This window comes from Pipistrellus hanaki (genome assembly GCF_964339955.1).
Source record: "Pipistrellus hanaki genome assembly, chromosome: 19".
In the NCBI taxonomy this organism is placed as follows: domain Eukaryota; kingdom Metazoa; phylum Chordata; class Mammalia; order Chiroptera; family Vespertilionidae; genus Pipistrellus; species Pipistrellus hanaki.
Window position 1 is genome coordinate 5069680 of NC_140521.1, and position 22410 is coordinate 5092089.

A 22410-nucleotide genomic window follows, 5' to 3' on the forward strand; every position below is an offset into this window, starting at 1 on the left:
ACGTGGGACGGAGAGCGGTCCAGGCAGAAGAAACAGCCCCTGGAGGACCCGGGGGTGGGGATGTGTAAGGAGCCGCTGAGAGTGGTGTGATTGGAACAGGGCGAGAAAGGAGAGGGGAAGGGCAAAGGGCAGGTTCTACCGAGGCCTAGGGGGGGTCAGCAGAGAACAGGCCTGTGTCCTGCACCCTGCGGGCCCCAGGACGTCAGAGGGCCATGAGGAGCTAGCACATAGATGGCAGCACCCAAAGTCCCGGAAAGGGCCCCGAGGGAAGCGGCCAGGGAGCCGGGAGGGGACAGCTCTGAGGCGGGGCCTTCTGGGCAGCGAGATGCAGGGGGAGGAAGCACGAACGCCTCTTGGCCCACATGAGCTCATCCGTCCTCGCTCCAGTCCCCTGGGAGGCCACTTCCCAGAAGCCACGCACATTACGGTGAAGTCATGGAGCCGGATCCAACCCAGGTCTCTGTGGACAGCAGCCTGGGGAGCTCTGAGCAGCTCTGGCTCCTGGCCGATCTGCATCCGGTGTGCCTCCTCCTCCACCCCCACACCCCAAAAGCCCCACGCCTGCCCGCCCGTGTGGTTGAGTTGTGGAGCACCCACCTATGAACCAGGAGGTCACAGTTCTATTCCCGGCCAGGGCATATATGTAATTATATGTATAAATCATATACATGTATATGTTTTATAAGTTGCATTATTATAGTTAATTGTATTTCATGACTGTGTTGCTATAAAGACAAATAGATTACTATCAATAACACATGCATAACGAAGTACCTACGCTGGGTGGCCTGCACCACAGAAATACATTCCTCCCAGCTCTGGAGGCTGGAAGGCCAAGACCAAGGTGTCGGGAGGTTTGCTTTCCCGCTGAGGCCTTGGCTTGGGGACAGACACTTTCTCTCTGTGCCTTCCTCGGTGTGTGTCTGTGCCCCATCTTTCCTCAAAAGGACACCAGTCGCCAAAACCGGTTTGGCTCAGTGGTGGAGCGTCGGTCTGTCGGCTGAAGGGTCCCAGGTTCGGTTCTGGTCGGGGGCATGTACATTGGTTGCGGGCATATCCCCGGTGGAAGGTGTGCAGGAGGCAGCTGGTCGATGTTTCTCTCTCATCGACATTTCTAGCTCTCTATATCTCTCCTTTCCTCTCTGTAAAAAAAAAATCAATAAAATACATATTTTTTAAAAAAAGGACACCAGTCATGTTCAGTTAGAAGCCACCCCATGACGTCGGCTCACCTCAGTGGCCTCTTTAAAGACCCCTCCTTTGCACAGACGCACACTCAGAGGTACTGAGGCCTAGGACGTCAGCGTGTAAATTTGGGGGAGGATCCCCTTCAGCCCATCACGTATGTATGTTAAAACATGTATGTTAAGACACTGTAGGCCTGGGCCACGGCAGGGCCTCCAAGAACCTGCCGGCTGCCCTTGTTCTGCGGCTGACAAGGACGGATTCCCGCCCCGAGCTCCCCCCCCCCACCCCTCACCTTCGGCGCCAGCTCCTTCCTTCTCGAAGGCCGCACAGAGGCGCTCCAGCACCACGCCGTCACCGGAGCCCTCCACCCGGACCTCCTCGTCCAGGACCCAGAAGAGGCCCCTGGCGTCCACAGCACCTCCTCCAGGCGGCAGGCGGACCTGGCGGGAGAGCCACGATACACTGAGGAGCCCCGGTCCCCGACAGGGGCCAGGCCTGGCCCTCTCTCCCCCCTTGTAGGAGTCACGGGAGCTGGACCCCAGGCATCGTTCCTGGAACATCGTCCCCGATCCACACTTCCATGTATTACCACTCACCCCCAAACCACAACGCTGGAACCACCTCTCAGCTCCAGGAATCCCACCTCTGCCCTCACTTCCTGTGTGACTTTGGGCGACTCGCTGCACCTCTCTGAGCCTCATTTCCTCTGATGTCAAGTGGAGGCTGGCGGTCCCTTCCGCGGAGGGCTGTGTGAGGATTTCACACAGGGCAGCGCCGTGCGAAGGACACCTTTCTAGATACACATGCGGCTGGTGTGTGCGTGCACAGCCCCACATGAAAGGATTTCCTCCATCCGCATCGCTTCCCCCTGGAAGTCTTTCGACTTTTAAAAACTAAAATCCTGGGGGCGGAGGAGAAGTGCCCAAATAATGTTTCCGAGGAGATGGTGAACTTGGTTCCATCGCACGGACACGGGATTTGAAATCTAGCCCCGAGCTTGAGACCATCCAGGAAATGCTTAAAATTTTGCACGTGGGGGACAGAGAGGCCGGGGACACGGAGGGGCTTATCCGAGGGCCCGTGATGAGCTGGCATAACCAATGGCCGTGCTGAGTGGTTAGAGAGGAAATGTGGTGCGTACGGTGGCCCTGGTGACAGGGACAGGGACAGGGACAGGACGTAAGGATTTCAGTGCTAAAGCCAGGAGGGTCCCCAGCACATCAGGGCAGCGGGCTTCACTAACAGAAACAAGGACCCACACTCCTCAGAGGCCCCTAGTGTAGAGACATGTCCAGACCGCATGGAGAGACACAGGCAGAACCAGAACTGGGCCCCGAGCCTCCTGTCCCTTCACCTTGTGCTGCTTTGTTGGCGTCAAAAAGCGACAGCCAGCCCCTCCTCCGAAGGCAGCTCTTCCCAGCCACCGCCCAGGCACCTGGGGACATCACAGCCCTTCTCTCCTCACTGCCACAGCCGTTCCTCCAGGACTTCCCCTTCCAGGAACGGGAACATGACAGGGAGGTGGAGCCAGCAAGAGGGGCGCCAACAAGCTGCAGGAGCAGGTGAACGGCTGGCAGGGCTCACGAACAAAGGGGCTTGGAGGGGACGGTGCAGCCCCCTGGAAGCCAGGAGCAGCCCGGGAGCCCGCCCCGCCTGGATGGACACAGGGAGGAGGGGACGGGCAGTCCCTGCTGTCAAATGGCAGGAGAAATTCCACCTGCAGGGCTCCTACTCGGTGCCAAGCACCCTGCCAGGTGCAGAGAGCATTGGCGACTCGTCTGTCTGCTTAAAGGCTCAAATCTGCAAGTATTTCCACCGAAAGGCCTCTTGGTGTCTGAGAGCCTGGGTTGGCTGGGCCCGGTGTTACCTGGGAGGGATGCTGATCCACAAGGGCCACCGTGGTCGCCGGGGACGGCTCCGGGAGGTCAAACTGCACGGGAAGGCCTTCCTGAAAAGTCACAGAGATTCCGGGTCAGTTCCCTCCGTGAGCCGAAGGAACGGGACAGAGAGCTGCTGGGAGAGGCGAGAGGAGTGAGGGCTTTTCTCACCCCGGAGACCAGGAGAGCTGCTCACGCAGCCCAGAGACTCGTAAGCAATAACAAAAGGTTATTTTTAAAGCCCATGTGTTTTCAGGGAGTTTATGAGGTTGAGTTGCCATGGCAAATGGTAACTGATACCCAAGTGTTATTTCTATTTCACATGTGAAGAAAAAAAAAAAAAATCGAGGATCAGAGAGGGTGAGCGACTTTCCTAAGGCCACACAGCCAATAAATGACAGAGTTAGAGTCAGACCCCAGGTCTCATCAATGTCTTTTCTCTGAGATGTATCCCATGTTGATACTTGTATGTTTCTTGCTCTTGTTTGGGCTCCTACCAAAGAAATGGCGGTAATTTGAAAAACCCATTCTCTATTGAAAAAAAAAAAAAAAAAAAAGAGTATTTCTAATATTTTGCCCTTAGCACTTGCTGGAGTCAAGGGGTCTCCTTCGGGGAGGAAGGAGGGAGCCGAAACCCGGGTGCTGGCAATGCTGCACTGCCCCACCGGGACGGTAGGTGTGTGAGTATGTTCGTTTGGAGAAATCCATCAAGCAGCTACTTCTGATTTATGTGCTTTTCTTGTGTAGCTGTTATATTTCAATCTAAACCTTTTTTTTTTTTTCTTTCTAGCGAGACAAGAAGGACTGGTGGGAACAAGCCTGCATGCATTTCCCGCTCACACCCGGTCTCTCTAGGTGCTTCCTGGCAGGGGACTTGCATCTGCCACTCCAGGACGCTGCGGGGTCCAGAGAGGGTGCCCGCTGCTTCCGCCCAGCACCACGGCAAAGGGCATCTCACATCTGGGGGGACGCAGGCGCCACGTCAGGGGAGGACTTAGCTTCGATGAGGTGGCAAGCAAGAACTTTCATCTTCAGGAAGAGGCAACTGTGGGAGCAAGGCCTGGGGATCCCCACGTTCCTCGGTGTCTCCGAACTGAAGGGCCGAAGCGGGGGTGGGCACGGATGGAGGCTGGGAGCAAGGGAAAAGGGGGCACGGCAGCCACAGGCCTGGGAGCCAGGCCTGGAGTTAGGGTTTGTCTGTTGTTGTGTTTTTGTTCAGTGATGAGTCACACAGGATGCGGTCGTGGCTACGGAGGTCCAGGCCTCACGCCGTCCGCTGCACCCCGGGGAAGGCCCCCTCGGCCCGGCAGCCGTACCTCCCGGTAGCGCTCCAGCGTGGAGGCGAAGGTCCGCTGGTAGAAGAGCAGCTGCAGGCGCTCCTGGGTGTAGTTGTGACACAGCTCCTCGAAGGTGGCGGCCCGGTCCTTGCCCTGGTGCCGCGGGTTCTGGAAGCCCGGAGAGTCCACCACCATGATGGAGGCCATGGAGAGGTGGTGGGAGGAGAAGGATCTGGGGAGAGAGGGGGAGAGGTCCCGAGGTGACGAGGCATCCGAGAGCCCCCGTGAGCCAAGCCAACAATGCCCACGTCACAGAGATGGAGAAACCGAGGCAGCGCGCTGGGTTTTCTTTCTTTTTTTTAATACATTTTATTGATTTTTTTTTTTTTTTTATAGAGAGGAAGGAAGAGGGATAGAGAGCTAGAAACATCGATGAGAGAGAAACATCGATCAGCTGCCTCCTGCACAGCCCCCACTGGAGATGTGCCTGCAACCAAGGTACATGCCCTTGACCGGAACCGAACCTGGGACCTTCCAGTCTGCAGGCCGACGCTCTATCCACTGAGCCAAACCGGTTCCAGCCAATGGCTCTACTTTCAAAACCAGGCTCACCACTTACAGGCTGTGTGGCCTGGGGTAAGTGAAGTAACCTCTCTGAGCTGTTGAAAGGATGGTGTGATGATCCCCAGGACTGTGGTAAGAATCAAAGGAATTCACCCTTTGGCAAGTGCCTCCCACGGATCCCGCAGGCCTACAGGGACTGTCCTCCCCACCAGGCCCAGAGTGGAGAAAGGACTTACTTCAGGTCCCCTGGCAAATTGCTATAAAGTTAGGACTAGAGCGCCGGAAACCAATCATTGTCTCACTAACAGAAAGAGGCTGGTCAACCTTGAAGCTCTGAAAGGTCAGAGCCAACCACACCCCATCTAATGGAGACAATAGTAGCGGAGGCAACTTCCCCATGTAATCATGTAAATCCTTGCCGATATGATAATCCGCTTATTACCTGCCTACAGGCTATGGGTGTTTCCCAAAGCTGCTTAAGGGTAATGGGTGTAGCCCGTAGCAGCCTCAATAAAAGGGATAGCAAGGCCAGAGCCTATGAGTCTTCCCACTAGAGGTTGACTCCCGCCTGGCCCCCCATTTGTCCCAAATGAACTCTTTTCTAGTCTTTCTTCATTTCAGTGTGTGGCCTCCTCCAGAAGCCGGACCCTGAGTGGACCCTAATCACGCGGGTCGTGTGAAGGGTTCCCACACCAGAGCCTCCTTCTCTTTCTTGGAAACACACCGCAACAGAAAAAAGGGTTTTGTTCAGAGCCTCTGTTTACAAAGTCCCTTCAAGCCACCGCCTCCCTGGGTCCCCTTGACCAGCCTATCACACTGGGCAGAGGAGGGATTATCTGACCAAAATGCAGGAGCTAAAGGACTTGGGAGATGGTCAGCTGTGGGCTCCAGCCCTCGCCCTGCCAATGGCTCGCTGTGGACCTGCACAGAGGCTGGCTTTGTGCCGGGCAGTGGCTGCGGTTACCTGTTGATGAGTGAGACCACGGCAGCAAAAAGCTCTTGGTACAAGCCCGAGGCCATCCCCTCCACACACTCCACACCCGTCATCTTGAGCCCTGAGATTGGAAAGAGAAAAGGGTCAGGATCAGCACTGGCCTTGAGAACCCCCTTCTCTCACCCACACCCCCACCTCCAGCTCCCTGCTGACAACGCATACCAGTGTTCTCAGGACCAAGTATCTTATCCGGATCTCCAGGATCCTGCTCACCCCTCAGAGCTCAGCCCAATGTCACCTCCTCCGGGAAGCCTGCCTTGATCAACACCCCATGAAGCCAATTCCTAGCTCTACCTTGCTTCTTTTTTAAAATTAATCTAGAGAGGTATGAATGATGTACAAAAGGCTCTACCTTCCTATTATATACAACCTGGTAAGTATGATAATAAATATATATCACCATTACATAACCATCACCTCTAAAGGTTTCCTCCCCCTTTCTTTGTGTGTGTGTGTGTGTGTGAGTGTGTGTGTATGTGATAAGAACAGTTAACATAAGATTTACCCTACAAAAAAATTTTTCATTACATAATACAGCATTGCTAATGACAGGTACTATGCTGTACAGTAGACATACTCACCTCCTGATCATCTCACTCCTCTACTCAGTCCTCTACTCTCTAGGCTGTATTCATCCTGCATAAGGGAAACTACATATCCTCTGGCCAATATCTCCCCCTCCCCCCGCCCCCAGCCTTTGGTCTCCACCATTCTCTCTCTGCCCCTATGGCTCCGCCGTTTCCAGATTTCTGATGTAAGTGGGATAGCGGCGTACATTATCCAAACGTGCCATTTGCTGCAACGTGGAGGGCATTGCGCTCAGTGAAATAAGCCAGTCACAGAAGGACAGACCTCTGCTACTTTCCCAGCACTGACCACAGCATGTCCTGCATGTGCTTATGTTATCAACCTGTGTGCCCCCGCCCCCATCCCTGAGCTGAGAGTGACCAGAGCACAAGACATCTCTGGTTTGCTGGCTCCCAACCCCCCAGCGCCTGGCACACAGTAGGAACTCTGCGAATGCTTGTTGTTCTCTCCTTCGGGAGGGACATTTGGCAATTTTATATCAGACGCCATAAAATGTTCATATACTTGGACTTCATAGTGTCACTCAGAGGCTTTTATTCTAATGAAATATTCAGAGAAACAAGGATTTCTGGGTATAAATGTTCTCCTGATTGCTGATCAAATTGGCAAAGATCACTTTTGCAAAACAACTTAAATATCCAACAATAGCAAAGGGATTCATTTGTAGTGCATCCAAATACAAAAGAATGCTTTAAAATGGGTAGAGAAGAATACTGAAGGAGATGAAAAAGTGCCTACCTCAATGCTAGGAGGAATAAAAAAGCTTACAAACTATTTATTAAGATACTTGTTGTTTCAATTTTGCTTAAACACACACACACACACACACTCCCCCCGCCCCCCACCTCTCTCTCTCTCTTTCTCTCCCTCTCTCTCTCTCTCTCTCTCTCTCTCTCTCTCTCTCTCATTGGTCCCATAGAAATAGCCAGCCTTGGCTAGAGTGCATTGAACGAAGTGGGGTGAGGGGATGAGGAGTTGGGGTGGAGGGCTGAGGGTGTCAGATCACAGATCCCGACCCTTCAGATTCCTGGTTCCACCTCCAGAATTGGAAGCACAAGCCCCCGATCTGCATGCCCCGGTGCCTGGAGAAATACTCCTGCTTGTACATGCCAGGCAGCCCGCTGCCGCCCCGAAGCATTTCCCATCCCTCCTTCAACTTCACCCCCAACCTGGGCCGTTGCTAGGCAACCCACAGCCTCCCAGCATCTCTAAACCTGCCAGTCCCCTGCCTGCTTAACATCTACCCTGGAGACCTCAGCCTGAGAGCTCGACTCAGCCTCACAAAATAGAGTGTGCACATGTCTCGGCATGCGTGTGTGTGTGTGTGTGTGTGTGTGTGTGTACATTTTCGTGGTGTGTATGTCTGTGTTCAAGTATGTGGTATGGGTCTTGAACATGTTTGTGATTGTGTGAGAGCATGTGCCCAGGAGAGGGCCCGGCGGGGACCCTGCCCACCCAGAGAGGCAGCCATTCCTACCTGAGCTGGTCTCCTCGTCGGCGAGGCCCCGGCGGCCTGACCCGGACGTCACCTGCTCGATGATCTGCCGCAGGTGGTGCTTGAAGGTGGCCGTGTTCAGCTCCTCGTACTCACAGCCCAGGGCCTCGGCGGCGTGGTTTGCCCACTCAAACCTCATAAACTGCTTCCGGCCCACTGCGAGGGGGACGGACAGAAGTACGGCGGTGAGTCCTGGGCATGGGGCGGGCGGGCGTCCAAGAGAACCGGGGACCCTCGGACCTCCCACCCTCCAGCCACCTCTCCTTAGCAGAAGCCTGAACACCGACCCAGCCCTGGGCTCCTAGCAGATGGCCCCTGGGCAGAGGTTAGGTTTCCCAAGAGACATGTTTATCCTTCTTCCTTGACACTTTCATCCTTCACCCTTGGAAAGCGATGAGAAATGCCACAGGGCACACTCCAAACGTGGAATTAGGGGATGGCGAGTGAAAGTATGGGTTTTCTACCCACGTATTCACTTATCTATCCATCTACCCAGCCACGTACCTATCCATTCAACGACCCAATCAGCCACAACCCAGCCATCTAGCCACCCATTTATTCAACACAGATTTACTGTGTTGAATAAATGGGTGACTTCCCTGTGTGAGGCACTGGGAAGTCAATGGTGAGCAAGACAGACAAAGCTGACAGTCTCTGAGGGGATGAAACAATGAACAAGTCAACAGATAACAAGATAATTTCCGGGGATAAATTTATCCGGGACTTTGACGCCACGCAAAGAGGAGGAGCTCTGGCCCATCACTCGGGGTCGCACGTCGCCACTGCTTTTCACTGAGGTCCTCCTAGGGCCTGCTCCCGCTGCCTCCGTTCTACAGATCACTCCCATCGGACTGACGGTGAGACAGATATTCAGAGAGGTAACACGGCTACACAAAAAGTCCTGCCGCTTTCAAAAATGATAAAGAAGGTGAGGACGACAGTAGCGATGAGAACGGTGGCCACTCCTTGACCCCATTGCTTTTGACATGTCACCTGTGTTCAGCTCGTGGCTTTGGAGTCAGAGAATTCTGCATTAGAACTCCTGATAGGACACGTGGAAAGGGCTCAGTATGTATGAGTTGTATTTACTCCTCCTCCTCCTCATTATCATCATCATCAAATCCTCCCCGGAGTCCCAGAAAGCAGTATTATTATTCCATTTTATACATGAGAAGACTGACCCCTGAGTCACCGCCAATCAGACCGATGCCAGGAGAAAGAACTATTTCCCCCAAGTCAGCCCTTCCAACGCCACCCATATCCTGGTGACCCTAGAGATGACTTTCTTTTCAATGGACCCACTTATCTTTCTCACTTAAACACGCTGCGGAAGGAAATGTACAGTAGAGCACACACATGAGAACCCATGTGTTGGAGGAGGTCACTGACAGAGTGTGACCACCATTTGACTCAGGAGGTGGACCTGGGCCATCCGAGACTCCTCCCCCTCCCCTGTCCTTGGAATGTACCCTCTGCCCACCGTTCCCACACTGGGAGCCGCTTGAGGTGTTGATGACAACATCTGGACAAAATGAACTCCGCAGGCCTCCGCAGAAACGTTTAGGATTCTGGCAGGTGTGGCCGCCCCAGACACCCCTCACAGGCAGGCCCCCTGTCAATCCAGCCACCTACCACCCGGGAGGGGCCTGCCTCTTCCTTCGTCTCTCCCTGCCCTCCGCGTACGGGGGCCGCTGCACACCAACACCATTATCCGTTGTCACAGACAGAAAGTAGAACTGAATACAACACAAGCGCAAAAATATCATTAGAATCTCATTAGATACCGCTACCTGGGAGCCAGAGGGCCGCTCTCTCTGTTAGGAAGAAAGAGAGGCATTAAAGGCCATTAGCCCTGAATGAGACTCTCGTCTTGCTGGGCAGAGGGAGGTGGGGATGACAGCAAATTAAAGCGGCTGTAGCTGTGGAGCAGGCGATGCCCTGGCCCGCTCCCGCGCCCGCCCCGCTCCACTGCCACGCTCCAGAACAGTCCCCCGCACCCCACCTGCAGCGACCGCCTCTCGGCGAGGAGGAGCGGGAAATGGACACAGCAGGACTCTACATCCTGCCTGATTTAAGGGGCACGGTTCCAGACACACAGAGCAGAATCCCGCTGTGAAATCCAGGAGGCACACGGGGAACTTGATGGGGAAAATGCATGTTCCGCTCCCACCTCCCCGAAGGCGGGCCGGGCACTATATCCAGCCTCGGGTTCCTCTATCTCGGCTCAGAGAGGGCTCAGCTCTGTGGTGGGCTTCCACCCAGGCCAGCTCGGGATCCTCTCCCTCTTCTGTGAGCATCGCACCACTAGGAAGGCTCCCCGGTGCCTTCTGCATCACCCCTCCTGGGTCTCACCCACCGAAGAAAAAGAATCAGAAATGCCCAACAGGATTACAAAGGCGACCTGGATATCCTAATGTCAGCCAAGCAGCACCCCCAGGCCAGGCACTGAGCTGAGCCCTGAGCACCCACGGCCTCACAAAGTCCGCCCTGCAGCCCTGTGAGTGAGGATGACTTTCCAGGGTCATGCAGCTGGTAAGCGGCAGAGGCAGGACTTGAACTCGGGCCTCCTGGCTCCAGCCTGCAAGACCCTAAGCGTGGCGTCATGCGGAGGGGCCTCCACTCATAAAGGGGCCCTGTCCCGAAGTCAGAGTCGGAGGTGAAAAACCAAGTGCCCTTAAAGTTTCCCTTAAAGTTTTCCTTAGTTGTCCATGACGTACGGTATGGCAGCGCATCCACAATCCCAACACAGCCAGCTGTCCCTCCGGAGGCTGCCCGTTGCCTTCGGGGGCCATGACCTGTGCCCCTGGCCCCCCATTTCCCTTTGCAGGACTTGCTGGATTTTATGTAAGCACGATACATATGTGTGATGGGACGGCTCACCCTTGAGTCTGTTTCATATGTTTAAATGATTAGCAAATAACAACTCCATTCTATTCTCAGTGGCTAAGGGTCCGTGCAGCCCGCCATGCCCGGAGGAGGCACACCGGAGCGAGTCCACGCTGCGTGGGAGGATGGTGGTATGACCTTGGCCTTGCAAGGTCGGCGGGCTGAGTGCTGTTGAGCCTGATTCTACGGGAGAGGCCACTGAGTCACAGAAACGGGCACGGCCCAGCGCTAAGTCACACGGCACAGGAATAACTGAGCTACAACTTGATTCTAGGCCCCCTGGGGAGAGGGAACCAAGGGGAAATGGGGAAAAGGGAAAAGAAAGGAGCCGGGGAGAGGAACGGCACTTCATTTTCTGAGCCTCTCACATCCACCTGCAAAGGCAGGTTGTGTTTTTCTTTCCCTTTATGCTCCGCACAAAGAGAGGCGGAGAGAGAGGGAGAAAAAATAGCATGGCTGCTGTCCCCTGTGCGCCAGGAGTTCAATTGCTGTCCATTACGGTGGCCTCCCGTATGTATTAATAACCAAGTTATTTCTCTCTCCCACAATAGCCGTGCTGGTGCCGACTTCGTGAGCACGGGGTGGCTTATTTATAATGCCGGGGCTTCGGGTCACATAGCCTCACACGGAGGCGGACAATCCGGAGCCCCGGGAGGAGGGCGCCCCCTGCAGGGAAGAGATAAGCCGGAGAGGCTGTAGATGCCACAAGAAGAGGCCGCGCTCCGGAGACGGACTTCCAGCGTTCGAATCCCACCTGCCTCCACGTGGAACCTCAGTTTCCTCTTCTGGAAAATGGGAACCCACCCCCATGGAGTTCCTGAGAGGCCTCCGTGAGGTTGCAGATCGCTAAGCAAAGGACCTGCCTGTTAAACTCTGGTTGCATTCCGATTTCTGCCCAGGGACAGCGAGCAAATTTCTACTGGAAAATGTCACCCTCTCAGGGGGGAGAACTTCAAGTCTCTTCCTGCTTCTTAGGGCTCCTGCCTGTTCCCACTGCCCCCAGATGCCATGCTGCCCCACAAATCTTGGCACCAAGTTCCACCTGCTCGGCCTGGGAGAAAGTTGCCACCTTCCCCAGGGCCTGTCTTCGTCTGCACAGTCAGTGCCCCCTGTAAGGCCTGGTCAACAAGCGTCTATAAATGGCTGCTCAGTTGCTCATCATCAAACAGCAATCACTGCGCATAACCTGCCGGCTGGCGGGACAACACAGAGACCACTCCCAGTGCCCTGGGGCACATGAGCAGGTGTTCTGGGAGAAGTCAGCTTGCTGAACAAAGCAGTTAGGGCAGCATCCGGTTAAACGTAGCAAAACAGGCTGCATTCCTGCAGGACTTCTCAGAGCTCTGAGTGTGCCAACGTGCAGTGGGAATTTACAAGAGGGGAGCCTGGACAGGGGTTTCCTGAACTCATTTGATCTCACCTCTGTGAGGCTCAGTTTCTGTGTCTGTAAAATGGGGTGGCTCCTCTCCCAAAGGGTCATTTTCAAGATAAAAATGAGACCCTGGGTGTGAAGCTGCCTGGGGTGTCCCCAGAGGAGGGGGTCCACATTGAGGAGGAGAGTCATCATGGAGACCTCAGCCAAATGGGGTCATGATCACTCATCACTCAAGGGGGGTCTGTAGGAGCAAAGACTTGGGGTGGGACTAGCAACAAATCTGTGAATGACTTGCCTAAGGCCACAGGTATGGCAGGGTAGAAGCCATGAACAAATCCTATCACCATCATTATAATCATCCCCACAATCACCATATCCACCATTATCATCACCATCATCACTATATCCATCATCATCACCACCATCACCATCATCACCACCACCATCATCATATCCACCACTGTCACCAACATCTCCATCCCCATCAACACTATAACCATATCCATCATCATAACAATCACCATATCCATTATCACCATCACCACATCATCATCACCACAATCACCATCACCACCACCACCACCACCACCACCATCAATGTTATCACCATCATTAGCAGTGTTGTTATGCTCTGTCTCTGAACGATGAGTCCAGACTGTCACACTAGAATTGTCACTGAGCCCTTACTGACGAGACAGACTTCCAGCATTCAGGTTAATGGAGTCTCTGGTGATCAAGACTGCGAGAGTCCCCAGAGAGCATCTAGTTCACCCCCACTGGGAATGTCCTTTCTCCTCTCTGACCATCAGTTTCCCAATCTGTAAAATGGGATAATTGTGCCCATTCCAAGGGGTTGTTGAGATGGCCAAAGCACTGAGTGCCTAGCAGTCAGCACCGGGCAAATGTGAGCTGCCCTGATTATCTGTGGGGAACAGAGTCTGCGAAGATGGGAAAGGACTTCGGAAGACCAGCCTGTGAGGGAGTGGCTTGGCCAATCTGAAACCCGGTCCCTGCCCTTGTTCCTGAGGCCTGGGGCTGCTGGGGGGTGCTGCCTTTTAGCATCAGCCACTTCTGGGGTTTGCTTTTTTTTTTTTTTTTTTTTTTTTTTAAATATAATTGTTTACATCCCAGAGCAGCCATCCCAGCTTAATGAATGAATTCAATATGCTTAGAAAACACAGAATAAATCCTTGCTTGTGGCCCAGAATAGGCCTGGCTGCTCCAGCTGTCGGGCAGGGAGCCAAGCCACCAGCTGGGGGAGGGCGGAGGCTGTGGGGGCTGTGGTTACAGGAAAGCAGGAGGGCGGGGCTGGGCCTAAGAGGACAGAGCAATGAGACCTCCGGGTTGTAGGGCTGAGTGCTAATCCCCTCTTACTCAGAGATCTGGGTCAGTGTCCGGGGCCGGAGCAGGGGTCTTCATGTTGGTGCCTTGCTGATGGAAACACGGGGGCCCCAGGCCCTGCCCAATGGGGTTCCTCTGCCTGGAGCGCCCTCCCTAATGTTTTCTGCTTTTGAGATTGAGCTCAAAGGTCCCAGGCCCCGGGATGGGGCTGACCATTCTGAACGTGGGGTGTCTCCTGCCTCGGATTTTCTCTCGGCATCACCAATGCAGCCGTCTGGGTCCCTCTCCATTGATCGGACTGAAATCCCGTCTTGAAAATTGCGGTTGGTGTCCCAGGACAGCTGAGGACCGCCACCCAATAGGCACAGAGCAGAGATAAGGAAGAAAGAGAGGAGAAAGTGGGGAGAGACTGATTGAGACAAAAGGACGGAATAAAAGGAGAGAAGAAAGAAATGAGGGAGGAGAGGAGGAGGAAGATGAAGGGGGGTGGGTAGGAGGGGGCTGAGCCGAATAAACAGCAAAGGCCCAGGAGTCCAGAGACCCAGATTCTAGTCCCTGCACCTCTCTTGCAGCCTCGCTGTGCGGCCCTGAGCAGGTTCCTCCCCCTCTCTGGGCCGTGGCCCCTGCCCTGTACAAAGAGGGGCTCGGTCAGACCTGCCAGTCTAGCTCCTTCCCAGCACGTGGACACTCCAGCCCTGCGGGGAGGCCTCGGGGCTCAGCATATGGGAGATGGTCCCTGGCTTCTGCCATCGTGCAGGGAGGTCTAGAGGGCAGGCGAGGCTCCGGGAAGCTTGCCATCCGAGGCCCTCTGCCCAGAGGAGCCATCTCGCCCGGCCTGCAGCTGCCCTGCTTCTCCTGACTCAGTGGCTCTCAATGTCTCAACCCAGGGCCCGAAGGAAGAAGCACAGCTGGTCCCACCAGCTGGGGCCCAGACACCAACCCTACTCGGCGCTCCTGGGGGAAATGGAGGGAGGCGCGTGTGTTCTGAGCGCTGAGCACCTGGGACAGGTGTGCCCTGGTCTCCTTAGAGTCAGGAAGCAGCTGGGGGGGGGGGGGGGGGCTGGAGGGAGATGCCCCTCTCGGTTGCTAAGAGCCAGTTGGAGGACTGACCTCTGCTCCCCCGAGGCCTGCCTGCTCCACGTACGGAAACAAACGTGACATCAGAGGAGAAGAAGAGAGAGGACAGGCCAGAGGGGCAGACAGAGACGGGGGCCCCTGAAGTGGAGGCCGCAGGTCCACGCCTCCCTCTGACCCTCAGCGACACAGTGCGCGGCAGGCGGAGGTCCAGTTTCCTGCAACTTAGAGCTATGTGACCCCGCGTTAGTGACTTCACCTCTCTGAGCCTGGGTTTCTCCACCTACAAACAGGAATGGTAACAGCAGTGCCCATCCTATAGGCTTGGGAGGGTTCAAGGAGCCGAGCCGTGTGAACACCCAGGGAAATGCAAATGTTAAACTTTTAACCCACTAGCAGTTCCAGGAAGCCACGCCTTCAAACCCTCTCTCGTGGGCACAACCCCCACAAACGGGGACGTTCAGTGAGGTGATTTAGAACAGCAAAGAGCAGGAAGTGCCCTGAAGGGTCAGCAGGACTGTTACATAGGTGGAGGCCCACCCACTCCAGGCAAGCCCTTGCGGTCAACAAAGAGAATCAGGGAATCACTATGTCCCCGAGTGCAGAGGTCAAGACTTGCAGTGAGATGAGAAGTGCAAAGGGGACAGACATGGACATGGTGTGGACCCATCTGTATAAAGACCACCAACCGACCAACCAACTATTTATGTGTGCAGTGTAGCGAAATGACATTTTATTTATTTATTTATTTATTTATTTATTTAATATATTTTATTGATTTTGTACAGAGAGGAAGGGAGAGAGATAGAGTTAGAAACATCAATGAGAGAGAGTCATCGATCAGCTGCCTCTTGCACACCCCCTACTGGGGATATGCCCGCAACCAAGGTACATGCCCTTGACCGGAATCGAACCCGGGGCCTTTCAGTCCCCAAGCCGACGCTCTATCCATTGAGCCAAACCGGTTTTCGCGCTAAATGACATTTTAAAGGCCTGAATATAAGCCTGTCATTTAGGTTGCAGTAACGCACCCATCTCATTTCCTGGTGTTAATAATGTGCTAACTACACTGGGTACAGTGCCGCCACGGGAAAGCTCACGGGGCTGTGTGCTGTTGTCTCGGCTTCCCGTGAGTCTGTAATTACTGCAAATAAAAAAGTGTATCAGAGCCCTGGATAGTGCGGCTCAGTTGGTTTGGGCTTAGTCCCGTGTGCCAAAGGATCGCCGGTTCGGTTCTCGGTCAGGGCGCATGCCCAGGTTGCAGCTTTGATTCCGGGTTGGGGTACATACAGGAAGCGGCCCATCAATGTTTCTCTCTCTCTCCCTCTCCGTTCCTCTCTCTCTAAATTGATTTTTTTTTTTTAATTAATTTTGCCGAAATTAGGTTTGGCTCAGTGGATAAAGTGTCGGCCTGCGGACTGAAGGGTCCCAGGTTCGATTCCGGTCAAGGGCATGTACCTTGGTTGCAGACACATCCCCAGTAGGGGATGTGCAAGAGGCAGCTGATCGATGATTCTCTCTCATCCATGTTTCTAGCTCTCTATCCCTCTCTCTTCCTCTCTGTAAAAAAATCAATAAAATATACTTTTAAAAAATTAATTTTAACAGGAAGAAAAAACAGCCTGTCAAGGTAGTGACACTCTCCAGTGTGGCCATGTCACGGCGGACCCCTGTCACATGCGTCTGTCAACTCCCATGGGATGTACAACGCCAAGAGGGAAGCCCTGTGCAAACTACAGACTTCAGTTAACGGCAGTGTATCCACACTGGCTCTCCCGCTGTAATAACTGTCACCGCTAAACATTAACAATGGCGGCCTCCGAGGACGCGGGGACGTGGGGGCTGAGGAGAGACAGTTGTTCATTCTACATCCTTCTATTGTATATTGCTTCCATCTTTCACAGGAAGACAACTTCGCGGTGTTGCATATGCAGTAGCTCTAAGACAATGAAGACAGTAAAACACTTTGCTGAGTGCCATCGGAATGTACGGCCATCTCTTTATGTTGGTCGCGTCCCTGTTGCTGTTCCCACCGGCCTTTGGCACGAGGGGGCCTTGCTCCAGCTCAGGGAGCGACTGGCCACCTCCTGCTATTCCTGGATGGAGCCCCCTGGTTGCCGGATGTTGGGGTGCCCCGGCAGAAAGCAGGGGGCTGGGCTCTTGTCATTATTGCTGCTGTATCTCTCCTTCCCGCAGGCCCCTCCCTGATCTGTTCGGGGGCTGACATCTTTATTAAGGCAGGCGGGGTGGTGCCCGGCCGGCTGGCAGCCTCCCTTCATCAGCCCATTACTCGGCCCCGCGCTGGGTTATGTACGAGCCTGACCGCGTCATACATCAGGCAACGGGGTCAGCAGCAAGCAAACCGGCAAACTGAGTGAAAGACAAATGAATTAAACCTCCCATCGGCCTCCAGAGAAAAACGAAAGCAAAGCGGCGTGGCCATCAAGGCAGGCATTGCTCATCCTTGTTATCCTTTTGGATTCTGAACGCTGTTGTCATTTTGGCGAAGTAATGATGAACAGCGGGCAGGGTGACAAACAGTCTCGGACTTTGCAGGGGAAAGCCTCCGTCATCTCTGACAGCGACGGGACCACAGGACAGGAGAGGATTCACAACCAGCCCGGCAGATTGGAGCCTCGCCGAGGAAAACCCCCCTGGATGGAGGGCGGATGTCCTATTATAACAACAGCAACAACAGCAATAATAATCACAATGGCAGAGCTTTCGGTGATATATTTGTGTGAAATGTGGTAAGCCTCCAGAACCCTAAGAAGCAGGCACTGTCATCACCCCCATTTTACAGATGAGGAGACTGAGTCTCAGAGATCAGGAGACTCACTAATGACGCAGGAGAACCAGAACTGAACGCAGGTCACTCTGGTCCCGGAGGCCTGGCCTTTAGCCCAGATTGTGAGCTTGCCTGCCTCTACTCTGCTCAACAGGTGACCTTCCAGATGGAGGAACGGAGACCGGAGACTGAACAGAGATGGAGGACTGGGTGGAAATTAGACAGAGCTGAGGAGCTGTTAGGAGTGAGGCGAAGACCTAGGCACTTAGAATGCACCGAAGGACTGGGCCAGCTGGGCAGCCTCATGGAGGAGAAAAGCAGACACGGATTCTAACCTCAGCTCCACTACACGAAGCTGTGTGACCCTGGCAAATTACACAGCCTCTCTGGGCCTCAGCATCCTGAACCAAAAATAGGGAATTCCTCCCTACCTTCCTGTCAGGGTTGCTGTGGGGATGAAAAGAGAGGACACAGAGCATGGGGGAGCGGCCCATTGCAAAGTCTAGGTCAGTGGAGCAATCTTTGCAGGAAGAGAGCTGAGTTTTCAAACCTCACCCTGAAACATTCCCGCTGTGTGATCTCCGTAAACCACACACCCTCTCTGAGCCTCCATCTTCTAACAAACCCCCCAGCACACACACACACCATGAGCCAAGTCCTGTGCTCCACGTGTGTTGTTCTTGACTCACTCAATCCCCACAATAAGACTACAAAATTGGTGCCATCATTAACCCATTTTATAGAGGAAGAAACTGAGGCTGAGAAAGGCCAACCCAGGATTCACACCCAGCAGGCCCAGTCCGGACACTGCCCACGGCCTTATTCTTCCTCACAGATTATTGCATGAATCTCATCAGCTCAAAAAGCACAGAAATAGGATCGGGGCCCTCGAAATAAGTTAAGGAAGCCAGTCTCACTGAAAGGAGAACATCATTAAAAAAAAAAAAAAAAAAACACGCCCTGATTAATGGAATATTTCAAAGTGATCTGTTATGACACGAAGCAAAGACATTTATATATGACTTTGAAATTCTTAATAGCTGATTTTAGAGCAACCTATTATGAAATCTTCCAAAGCAGAATATATAGTAAGTAAATCATCAAGCAGGCCTCCCAGGCAGACTGACGGCAGCTTCTCTTAAAGTAATTTATACGCTGGGGGGGGGGGGGGGGCGGGGGGGGGGGCTGGAGGAATTATTGCCATAATCATGTATTAATAAAATATTTATAAATATGACTTCCTCTTTTATCGTAACTGGCGGTGACAGGTGTAAGTCAGGTCCCTGAGCCCACAGCAGAGGGACGTCCCACCTGCCCAGGAGGAGAAACTGAGGCACCAAACTTCTCTGGTGACAGGTCAATAGGTGGGGGTGGGGGTGGGGGTGCCTTGGCCTCTAGTCCCATTGGAGGAAAGCAGAGGGAGCTCAAGGGCGACCACAGAAGTTTTAGTGAAAGTGAAAGGCAGGTGCCATCTGCCCGCAAGCTTCGCTCTCTGCCTCAGCCTGCCGAGGAGGGCTGGCGGGAGCCAACGCAGTAACGGGGTCACCTGTCACCTGGGCAGTGGGGCGCACTCCCAGATGTCTAGACAGAACACACCACCTTCACTGTGTGGACCCAGCCTTCTCCCCCATGCTCTAGAGCAGGGGTCCTCAAACTTTTTAAAGTGGGGGCCAGATCACGGTCCCTCAGAGAGCTGGAGGGCCGGACTATATGAACTACTAATTCCTACTGTAACACCTCGGCTGCGCTCACTGCCCAAAAAACCTGGCGGGCCGGATGAGACTCCTCTGCGGGCCGCATGTGGCCCGCGGGCCGTAATTTGAAGACCCCTGCTCTAGAGCAGCGTTTCCCAAACTGCTCTCATGCTGAGAATCACCTGGTGGAGTTGTTAAACTACAGATTCCTGGATCCCAACTATAAGAAGTGCTAAACTGGAATTTTGGGGGACAGATAGGTAAAATCGTATACTTAAGTATACAATCGCTCCACCAGGTGATTCTCATTTAAATTTATGCTGATTGAAACGGAAGGGCACTCGGCACTCCCAAGTCCCTTCCTCAGTCGCACCAGCTGCGTTTCGGGCGCTCGGCAGCCACACGCAGGCAGCGGCTCCCGGGCTGGACGGCGCGGACAGAGAGCGCCTCCAACACCGCAGAAGGCCCCGCTGGACGGCGCTGTCTGGAAGGTTTTGCCGGAGAAATCCAGCCCCTTCCTTCTCGCGGGGCCTTGCCCCACAGCCCCCCACGGAGCAGCCCCTGGCACGCGGGGATGGCAGACTGCTCCCGCCCCGTGTCATGGGGAGGCGGCCGGCAGCCCCAAGGGGCTGGGCAGGAAGGCGTACCTTTGCAGGCCCCCGCCGCGCCCAGGTGGTAGATGGCTGCCAACACTCGCCAGATGGCCCGCTGCTCGCTCTCCGAGATGCCCAGCGTCGCCATGGCGGCCCGGAGCTGGGCGAAGGCGGCCGCCGCCCTCTGCTTGTCCTCGGGCTGCGGGCACAGGGAGAGAGGAGGAAAGAGAGGTCACCGCGGTGGAGAAAACTCACAGTGCGACGCCACGCTCGGCCTCAGGGGGGGGAAGCGGGTGGTCACTTTCTGGCCACGATGAAGCCGAGGAAGGTTGGCGGTCATCGCCAGCCGACTTGGGAAGGCGATGCGATTCTCATTCATTCGTGTGTCCACTCGGCAGACCTAGCGGGACTCTGCTCTGTGCCAGCCTCCGGGAAGGCAAAGATGAGAGAGACCCAGAACTTGACTTTGAGGGCCTCTCATGGTAGAAGTGAAAGTAACTAAGTGTGACACAGGCTAAGTGGTGGGATAGGGGGATACGTGGGGAGCTACGGGACATCAGAGGCAGGAGCGCATTAATGAACCCCATTGGGGGGGGGAGCGGGGGAGGAAGGGGCAAAGAGAATGTCACAGAAGATGAGATCATGCCCAGACCGGTTTGGCTCAGTGGATAAAGTGTCGGCCTGCGGACTGAAGGGTCCCGGGTTCGATTCCGGTCAAGGGCATGTACCTTGATTGCAGGCACATCCCCAGTAGGGGGCGTGCAGGAGGCAGCTGGTCGATGTTTTTCTCTCATCGATGTTTCTGTCTATCCCTCTCCCTTCCTCTCTGTAAAAAAAAATCAATAAAATATATTTTAAAAAAGAATAAAAAAGAAGATGAGATCAAACTGTGATTGGAGTTCGAAAGACAAACAGGCAGAGTTGACCCACTTCGTGTAATAAAGGTTCTGATGCGCACAAAGAGCAACATGAACAAAGGAGATCTCTGCAGACAACAGGGGGTCCCTGAACGTGGACACAGAGCGGGCACTTTTGGAGGCTGGGCTGACAGAGAGGGGAGGAGTTGAGCATGGGAAGGCCTCTAACACGATATCAAAGGGCATGAGATTTACACGCCAGCCTTGACTGGCAAATACACACACACACCCCGCCCCCAACTAGATGCCTGGCCCTGTGGCAGACATCACTAATCGATCAAGATCCCACAGCAAGCCGGGGAGTCCAGCTTCTTTTCAGAACGTCACCCCTTGCAGCCGCCGCCGACTGATCTACCAAAAGGGAACCGTGTGCCATCCCCGGGGTGAGCGACGGGACACCGCGGGAGATTTAAGCGGGAGGAATGAGAAAATGACATGATCCGATGCTAATGGGTTGCAGAGCGTTATTTTTCTTTTTTAGATTTATGATCCCAATTACGTTTGATTGAATATTAAAATTAGTCTGAAACTCCTGCTCGCACACCATCTGGCCAAGGAGACTCAGCCCAGAAGCCTGCGAGGTGGAGAGGAAGTGAGCCGGGGAGGAGAATTTTTTTTGTCAAAAACCCGCCAGCCCGTAATGAGGAGCTCATCTGCACCTGGACAGAGCTTAGGGGATACCCTGTAGGCTGTTCGAGCTGGCAGGTCCTTGAATGGGGTGGAGTCCAGTGCCCAGAGAAGAGGCGACGCCTGCCCAAGGTCACACAGCAAATGAGTACCAGATGCACAGGACTAGAGTCGGGTTTTTCTGATTTCCCCATCCAGAAGCCCTGTCCCACCCATTGGAGCCGCTTCTAACTCAGAAAGAATCCTGGAAGGCTCACTGACCAATTGGGACCGCGTGGAAGCATGCAGGGACATTGAAATATTCTCTGCGGAAACATTTCGATTAATAGCAAAAGCATGTTCCACTGATCCATCATATTTCTGGGCCACCACAGGACCACAAAATCCCTAGCAACCAGGAGCTCAACCTAGCAACCGCAGCCGCTCCACCGGAGCAAACAGAGGCAAGGAAGGCATCTAACCAACATGGTTATTTATGAGATTTCAAAGTAGCCGTGAAAGGGCACCAAAGAACAGTGGGAACGCATCTATTACGGCTCCCACTGTCAGCCCTGAGCACTTGACTTTAAATTACAGCCAGCCTCCATCCTCTGCCACTTAGCTCGTGTGAAGAGAAGAACGAGGAAACTGCCAATAAAGCTAATTTGCTTGTTTTCCGCTCCCTCCCCGCCCCACGTCTCGGATGTGACCGAAGACGTGGAAGAACAAAAACGACGAGGATCAGGAAGATGTTTGCCATCCCTTAAACTTCTAGAGAGCCAAACATCTCTGCATTGTGCCCCGAGAAAGCCAGTCCTCGCACTGAACTCATGAAAACAGAAATCAGTCAAGTCAGTGGAACAAGTCAACTCAGAGCCCAAATGCCTACCCACAGGAGAACGACAGAGACAGGGTGGTACGGGTGTGGAGTGCTACGCAGCAATGAAAAAGAACGAGCCGCTGATACATGCAACCACATATATGAATCCCAGAGACCCAGCGTGAGTCAGGACTCTTGGGTACAAAAGACCAACACGCTGCGTGATTCCGTCTTTGTGGGCAAAAGTGACCTACGGTTAGAGAAGTCAGGATGGTGGTTCTGGGGTGGGAAATAGACCCCTGATGGGGAGGGGGCTGAAGGAGCTCTCGTCAG

At 54.1% G+C, this 22410-nt stretch overlaps 1 protein-coding gene across 1 annotated transcript in view; it reads right to left on the reverse strand.

Annotated features, from left to right (window-relative positions):
• MYO18B (myosin XVIIIB) overlaps window positions 1-22410 on the reverse strand; it is a gene marked incomplete at its 5' end in the record, with an annotated part of 150699 nt that overhangs the window by 111127 nt on the left and 17162 nt on the right. Inside the window, 6 exons of the mRNA XM_084868469.1 lie at window positions 1481-1628; window positions 3056-3136; window positions 4382-4574; window positions 5871-5961; window positions 7966-8139; window positions 19789-19933. Of these exons, the coding sequence (XP_084724595.1) occupies window positions 1481-1628; window positions 3056-3136; window positions 4382-4574; window positions 5871-5961; window positions 7966-8139; window positions 19789-19933 (832 nt within the window). The remainder of the gene's footprint in view (window positions 1-1480; window positions 1629-3055; window positions 3137-4381; window positions 4575-5870; window positions 5962-7965; window positions 8140-19788; window positions 19934-22410) is intronic.